At 38.0% G+C, this 8,475-nt stretch overlaps 1 protein-coding gene across 3 annotated transcripts in view; it reads right to left on the bottom strand.

Annotated features, from left to right (window-relative positions):
* Positions 1-1,070: 1,070 nt before the first annotated feature.
* Positions 1,071-8,475, bottom strand: part of LOC149815952 (vacuole membrane protein KMS1-like) — an 84,250-nt gene continuing 76,845 nt past the window's right edge. Inside the window, exons 7-10 of one of the 3 annotated variants that reach the window (XM_089989443.1) lie at positions 2,751-2,924; positions 2,544-2,659; positions 2,434-2,477; positions 1,071-1,331 (exon numbers count right to left, since the gene is read on the bottom strand). In XM_089989443.1, coding sequence (XP_089845569.1) covers positions 1,315-1,331; positions 2,434-2,477; positions 2,544-2,659; positions 2,751-2,924 — 351 coding nt within the window. In that variant the 3' untranslated portion in view covers positions 1,071-1,314. Of the gene's footprint in view, positions 1,352-2,144; positions 2,660-2,750; positions 2,925-8,475 lie in introns of those variants that run through there. The other 2 variants (XM_089989442.1, XM_089989444.1) reach the window with 2 other exon arrangements.

The following is an 8,475-nucleotide window of genomic DNA, read 5'->3' as shown; positions in this document are numbered from 1 at the left end:
AGAGGATATATATGCGCACTTAGTTAGGTATTTACAAAGTTTGGGTTTAAAAGGATGTTTGCAAGTATTATTATGCGAACTTCATGAAGTCCGTAAAAAAAAACGTATGAAACTCCTTTTAGGTGGAGTTTGGGATACTTGACAAGCAGAGCAATATATCGCGTGAACTTCATGAGTTTCATACATATGAAAGGTAAAAAGATCCTAACAAAGTTAGATATTTGCAGTTTTTATCATCGAGCAGACTTTAGCAAATTATGAAGTTTTTCAGGAAATACATCATTTTTACCATACAGTACTGTGATTTTCTGTTTCTACTAAACCAAGTATATAAATCACATCTGGAGAGTCAGATGCAAAAAAAAAAAAAATTAAAATAGTTTTTTTATTAAAGGGCTTGGAACCCATGATGGCAGCAAACATTATCCGTCTTATTTGCATTATATTCTAAGAAATCACGATCGTGCCAGTTGTGAAATGAAGGCTTCACCAGCTCGCATCTGTGATATTATCTTGTCTCATATCAGTTGCCTGATGTTGAAGATTCTAGAGCAGTAGCTATTGCTAGGGATGGCAGTGGGGCGGGGCGGGGGACAAGGTCTCCACCCCCGCCCTGCCTCAAGATTTTATCCTCCACCCCCGCCCCGCCTCCCTGGCGGAGATGGATTTTATCCTCCACCCCCGCCTTCATCCCCGTTTCATGTCCTCCATCCCCGGTTCAAACAGGGATGAGGCGGGGCGGGGCAGGGATATTGCGGGGAAAAGTAGTCGGGGCGGGGATCGTGGCGGGGGCGGGTCGGGTGGGGAAAAGTGCACGTCCATCCCCACCTCCATCCCCGTTTCATACCCTTCATCCCCGGTCCAAACGGGGCGAGGCGGGGCGGGGCTCCGCTTTCCCCCGGTCCACTGCCATCCCTAGCTATGGCTTAACTCATGCATTCTCAGCAAGAATGAGTCCTTATCAATTAGCTTAAGATAAAACGGACTATGTTGGTGATGCCCATTTGCATTGGTCACCCCCGCGTCACTATTGGTTGGCATCAAAGAGTTTGAGGGAGCCATCAACTTAACAAGGAAAAACAGGCATTCATCCATACGCTGTCCATTTTGTAACCACAATCAGTGATATTAAGAGACACAGTTGAAAGCCAAATATTGTACTTCTAACTAATCAAATCAGCTCACACTGATTAAAGCTTTCATACTTAAAGTGGTACACGACGTATAGAAGACGCTATTTATAGATTATCTGCAGGATCGGGAGCTTCTGATGCTTGAAGAATCCATGATTTGAAGTTTTAGGAAGATGCAAAACTACGTCTGGGTCGCATCTGCAACAGAATAGCCAACACTGTAAATTGTCGTTACATTTGCTCAGTTCATGGAATTTAATGTGGAGTCCACAGAATCGACTCTTCACATCCATACTTCAACGTAATTCACAATGCACAGTACCAGATTTAACAAATGATCATTCAGTTCATGTTTGAGGTCTAAAGCATGTACTCTATGCGGCCTAGGATGTTTACATCCACAAACACACTCCTAAGATGGAGGATGTTTTTCAGAAGCCTGACAAGTAAATGAGATCACGATGACAAACTACACCTACAAGCACCCTTTAAGATGGATGATTTTCCATAAGACTGCCAAGCAAATAAAACAAGATAATCTTTCTTGACAACAGCCTATATGTTGGGCAGCACCATCCAACCACAACAGCGCTTCAGGAACGACCATGACAAATAGTTCATTGCAACAAAAATTCAAATCCAAAGCAGAAGAGACCAACATGGTGCAGTTGGACAGAAATTTTCTACATGTGTAGGTTGAAATAAGTCCAATTGAAATGAATTTGATTCTAGACGCCTAGGGAGTGTTCGTGTGTCATAGTTGTGGGCCCCACAGAAATGCACGGGGTTGCATGCATTTTACGCAAAAAAAAACTTTTACATGACATGCAAACGGGGCCCTTAGTCTCTTTAGTATTCTAACCATAATCACAATTATAGGAGAAAAAAAAAGTATAGCAGAGGTTAGCCCAACACAACATTATAATCTAATGCATACTCTCTCTCTCTCTCTCTCTCTCTCTCTCTCTCTCTCTCTCTCTCTCTCTCATAACAAGAAAATCCGTGAAGTGAATTGAAGTAATCTGCATATCATATTGTGCAAGAATCAAATTAGTGCACTACATATTCAAGGCCTGATTATGGCATTGGAAGAAATGTTGCTTCCTTTTCGCTTCCAGGGTGGAAACTATCCACCCTAGAGGCATGATTTCTTTTGTACATGAAGATGGTAAACAAATGCGAATAGCATGTGCTTTAAAATGTGGCAGGCAATGATGGGCAGCCATCAAATGACAATTAAGAATAAGCTTGTTTGTCATGGGAAACAATAACAAGATTTGACAAGCTCAGCTGGCCTGACCATTGGATTGTGATGCCACCAACGCAGCCGTCTCTCTGTCATGTGATGCCACCAACGCAGCCGTCTCTCTGTCATGTGATGCCACCAACGCAGCCGTCTCTCTGTCATGTTGCCTCTTGAGAAATTTCTGGGCAGTTGATGACACTATTTTACTGAAGAAATTAATGAGCATCAGCCATATGAAAGCATTCCAAATGGCAGTAAATGAGAACTTCCATGGCTTCCCCTGAATGGATGAGCAAACCAGAAAACATAATTAATAATAGAGTGCAAAGACCAAGCAAAAGCAATGATTTCAGATAGCAAGAGCTGAAAACCTTTGTATTTGATGCCACTTGCTTTGTCAAATACTTATCCCTTATCTTTTGCAAGTTGGCGTTCAGGCTGGGTGCTGCAAAAGATAATCCAGGTACAAGACCTAATACCCAGATCAGCATTTTCTCTACAAGTTCTAGGAGTTGATTATTGCAAACTAGTATAATGAAAACCGTCTGCAAAACAGAAAGAACTAAATTACTAGAATGCAAAAGATGCAATGAACAAATTTACAGACAAAATTCAGATCTAGATTTTGAAGGAGTCAACCCAAAGAAATCTTAAGAATAAGTTTCGAGGCATGAAAAGTGGTCTTATAACACGAGTTTCATAAATGCAGAGCATAGTTTTAGAGGAACTGGAGGAAGTGTGGAACAAGTCCATAACAAGTTTTGAGGCATACAAGATTGACCTTATACCATGCAAGAATTGTATGATGGTATTGCACAGTTGTGGAGGAAGAGGTGGAACGATTATATCCATATGGAGCCATGGACTCTTCGCCTGACGCACATGCATTTGCAACTTATTCACCACAAATGCATGGTCCTAGATCCAAAGAACTTGGCAGGATCCGCACTCCAGGATCCAGTAAAAAAATCAATGGACACATGTCATTTGAAGAAGAAAGAGGAGCCCAATGCGTGTCCCAGCCAGAGCCAAGGCGAGTCAGCAAGTGGGGCCCATAAGGGAGGCAACAACTCAGAGGAAGAGGGTGGGACGTCCCCACCTCTCTAGAGCCTTCTCCCTCCTTCAAGGAAGAAGAGGCTGCATAGATTCTAGTATTCTACCTATGTTTGCTTTTTTAATTTTTTATGACTTAAGGTGTGAAGAGTCCAATTCAGGATGGGACTCTAGTCTCATTTTTTAGTTTAGTTCTAACTGCCTAGTAGGATATCTTTTTTGACAACTAGAGGGTATTTTGGATTTATGAGATAATCTTAATTTCATTTAACTCCAGACCACCCATCTATAAGTAAATGGTTTGGGGACCCCACTTTTGACCATTGAATTGAATAAGATTGGTTTCTCACAAACTCTCTCTCTCTCTCTCTCTCTCTCTCTCTCTCTCTCTCTCTCTCTCTCTTTATATATATATATATATATATGTGTGTGTGTGTGTGTGTGAAATACCTGATAGGGGTATTTTTGTCATTTCACATAGTTGTTTTAGAAACAATTATTTTTTGTTAAATACCTTTTTAATTTATCATTTTTTTCCTTTTATTTCTTTTTTTTTTAGCTATCATTGGGGGTCCCACGTAAGGACATTGGAACCCCAACGGTCCCCCAATGACTCCTTTTTGGCCACTCCTCACTTGTATAAATAGGGGTCTCTCCCATTGTATTCTTCAAGCACTTGAGCTACATTTCAATAAGAGCATTATTATTTTAGTTGTTGCCTTCTTTTAAGGCTTGTTTGTATTGTCCCATAGTGGACTTCTCTCTTATATATCTCTCTCTTGTATTTGTCCATTATAGGACATTGTGAATGCATTATGCATTCTTCGTATTTTCTTATACTTCATTACATGGTATCAGAGTCATACCATCCTTAAAAGTTGTTAGTGTGACATTCCTCTCCATTACATGATGTGGGTATGTAATGGAGAATAATCTCAAAGGTAAGAAACTTTGGGGTTATGTAATGGGTTCTATTCTGAAACCTAAATTAGAGCGCACCAAAATCGGAGGTCAAGAAAAAGGCTCTTGAGGGAGATGCTCGCCTCAAAACAATTGAAGATCATCAAAAGAAGGTGGAGAATTGGGAGAGCAATGACGCAAAACACTTTGTTTGGCTCATGAATAACGTTGAACTCAAGGTATGTGCGAATATAGCTAAATTTCGCCGAGTTAATGAAGCTTGATTTTTTATGAAGGGTATGTATACCCAAAAAGATCTTGCAAGAGCATACTTCTTGCAAGAAAAAGTTAGAACCACCAAACAAGGTGATTTAAGCATTTAAGATTACTATAGTACCTTAAATCCACTTTGGGATGAGTTGGCTCTTTTAGAGCCTAAATGAGTGGCTATGGAGGATGTTTAACTTAGACAAAAAAAAATGGAAAAAGAAAGATTGTTTTAATTTTTTTGTGGGCTTCGTCCCAAATTTGAACAAAGTCTTCACTCTTTCATAGATCCACTCTTCCTCCTTTGGAGGATGTCATTGCCGAAATTACTCAAGAAGAAACTAGGCTTGGCATGAGTAAAAGTACAGATGAAGTGCTTACCGTATCTAAACCCGACAACAATGTTAAAACCTTAAAGCCACCTCATTTTGGAAAACAAAGAAACTATAATGAAGGTAGAAAGATAATTGTATGTCATCATTGCTATGAGTTAGGTCATATTAAACTCGCTTGAACAAAACTAAGTGGAACATTCAAGCCCAAGGTGGCTTTCGTTGAAGAATCCACCACCAAAAAAGAAGAGGAAGGCAAGAGCGGTGATCTCAAAGAAACTCTTGGACAAATATCCATGGCTCTTCAACAAATTTTCAAGGCTACCTCTTCTACATTGGGTGCGGCCATTGCCTCTACATCACCACCCGGTACGTATTCTTGGATTTTAGATTCTGGAGCATCCTTTCGTATGACTCATGAGAATGCTTTAACCAATGTGTACACCAATTCAAATATGTCTTGTGTCTCTGCGGCCGATGGAACTTTTCTAAAAATAAAAGGTTTAGGAACACTAGATTCTAAAAACTCCCAAACCTTTTTTGTTTCAAAAGTAAGAGTGATTCCAAAACTAAATCTAAACATTTTTTCGGTGTCCCAAATTGCCGACCATAGATGTGAAGTATCTTTTTCATCTAATGGTTACTTTGTGCAGGATCTCCAGTCCAGAAAACGGATTGGGCAAGGCCATAGGAAGGGAGACCTCTACTATATGTATCATTTGACCTACAATTTCTTTTTTTTACTTATGTCCAAGATAAAAATATTGAAACTTGGCATAAAAAACTTGGGCATCCAAGTTACTCTAAAATGTATCTTTTTCCTTTTGAAAACAATTTTTGTAAAGAAAAAGGTATAAATTGCAAAGATTGCATTTTTGGAAAAATGAAGTCTATTCCATTTTTAACTAAAACTTTTCTCTAAACACGACCTTTTGAATTGATGCACTCGGATGTTTGGGATCCATCTTCGGTTATATCTAAAGGTGGTTACTCATACTAAGTAACTTTCATTGATGACTATACTATATATATATATAGATAGATTTATTTTCTTAATCTTAAATCAAAAGTTTTTTCTTCCTTTAAAGAATTTTGTATGAAAATTCAAAATCAATTTCAAAGTAGCATATCCATTCTTAGATCCGATTTCGGAGGAGAATACCTATCTAATGAATTTCAAAATTATTTAAAGCAAAAATGGAATTTGCCATCAAAGATCATGTCCTACAACTCCGCAACAAAATAGATTGGCGGAGAGAAAACATAGGCATATTATAGAACCGCTAGAATATTGCTTATTTCTAAAAATATTCTCAGAAATTTTTGGGCCGAAGCCGTATTAACTTTCACTTATTTGATCAATTGAATGTCATATTCAAATTTAAAGAATATCTCTCCATATGAAAAACTTTTTAAAATAACATCTGATTTCAATCGCCTTCGTATTTTTTGTTGTAAATGTTTTGTTCTTTTACATAAAAGAGATAAGTTGTCTCCAAAGGCAATTGAATGTGTTTTTCTTGGTTATGGCGAGAATAGAAAAGGCTATAGGTGTTTTGATTACAAAAATAATAAACTATATGTTTAAAAAGATGTGACCTTTTAGAAGATGAGAATGGATTCGAAAACCTACACAAACAAGATGAAATTGACTATATGTTTTTATATGATCTTGCTCCAATGGAAGATGTGCATGATGATTCTTTGAATCATTTTGAAGTAATAGATGATACTCATGATGTATCAAATATTGAAACATCACCAAGTAATGGTGATATCATTAATAAAGATCTTCACGTTTATGCCCGGCGTGAACAAGAAAGACCTATTAGTGCTTTGAAATTTTTTTCTCAAATTAATGAATCTTCAGAAGAAACCCCTCTTAGGCGATCTACTAGAGAATCCATTCCACCCAATAGGTTTGTGTCATATGAATAACTTACACCTAACTATAGGGCTAGTCTCGTAACTTTACACTCATATCATGAACCTGTAAGAAAGTGAAAAATACGCTACAACAAATGTCTCTCAACAAGTTCTCACAAATACATCATAAGAACCACAAAGGTTCACAAAGAGAACTTAAGAATACACACAACCCGAAACGGGTATAAAAATGAAAAATAAACAATTTTATTGATTTGAGATAAAAACCCAAAACAAGAGTAAGTATTTACAAGGGGAATAGCCCCATATTTATAGAGAGGTAGAGAGAAGCCTTAAGAGAGCTGTTGGACTCTCCAACGGCTCTAATAGAGCTGTTGGGGAGTCCAACAGCTCTTTTTGGATTTACCTTTTTGACTTGGTCAAAAAGGTACCTTTTTGACTAGTCAAAAAGGTAAAGGCCAAATCAGTCCAATGATGGACTGGTTTGGCTAATTCTAGTTGTATTTTAACTAGAATTAATTAAACGAAAAATCCTAACTACAAAGGAGATAAAACATTACATGTCTATGAGATTACATATGAGATATTATATGAGATTACATATTTCAACACTCCCCCTCAAACTTACGGTTGGATAACCGAAAGTTTGCCTAAGAGAAAGTGAAACCTAGGAGCAGCGAGAGACTTGGTGAAGAAATCGGCCAGCTGATATTCTGAAGCAACATAGGGAAGATTGATGGTGCCACGCAACAATTCCTCTCAAACATAATGGCAATCCATTTCTATATGCTTGGTGCGTTCATGAAATGTCTGATTACTTGCAATATAGATAGAGCTCTTGTTGTCACAACACAGATTTGATGCTTTTGGACTTTCAACTCCCATATCGGAAAGTAGACGTCGAAGCCAGACTAATTCCATAGTAGTTGTAGTCATTGCCCTATATTCAGCTTCAGTTGATGAGAGAGAGACCTTTTGTTGCTTCTTACATCGCCAAGACACCAAGGATTCTCCTAAAAAGACACAAAAATCTGTAGTTGAGTGGCGGTCATTTGGATCACCACCCCAATCTGCATCAGTATAAGCAAGCAATTCTAAGTTAGAGAAAGCGGATAAAAATAATCCTCGAGAAATAGAATTTTTGATATATCTAATAATACGCAAAACTGCTCCCATATGAACAGAAGTTGGAGCATGTTGAAATTGACTGGTTGTATGGACCGCATGTGTAATGTCAGGTCTTGTGATAGATAGATACGATAGAGCCCCAACAAGTTGCCTATACGGAGTCGGATTCTCGAGTGGCTCTCCATCATCAATCTTCATTTTGACATTCACAATCTCAGGAGTATCAACATGTCTTTCATCTGAAATACCTAACCTGGCAACAATATCTAATGCAAACTTAGATTGAGTTAGCAAGTAACCTCTAGGTGAGTAGGCAACTTCTATACCAAGAAAATATTTCAAAAAACTCAAATCACTCATTTTAAAATGTGTTTTGAGAAATTTTTTAATATCATAAACTCCTTGTTTATCACTTCCAGTGAGGATCATGTCGTCAACATAGAGTAGAAGGATGATAATACCTGCATCAGAATTCTTAACAAACAAAGTTGTGTCAGTAAGACAAAATCGAAAACCAAAATCAAGCATA

The sequence above is a fragment of the Nuphar pumila genome, chromosome 15 (genome assembly GCF_984573655.1).
Source record: "Nuphar pumila chromosome 15, dmNupPumi1.hap1.1, whole genome shotgun sequence".
Taxonomy (NCBI): Eukaryota; Viridiplantae; Streptophyta; class Magnoliopsida; order Nymphaeales; family Nymphaeaceae; genus Nuphar; species Nuphar pumila.
This window is presented reverse-complemented; position numbering and strand designations above follow the sequence as displayed.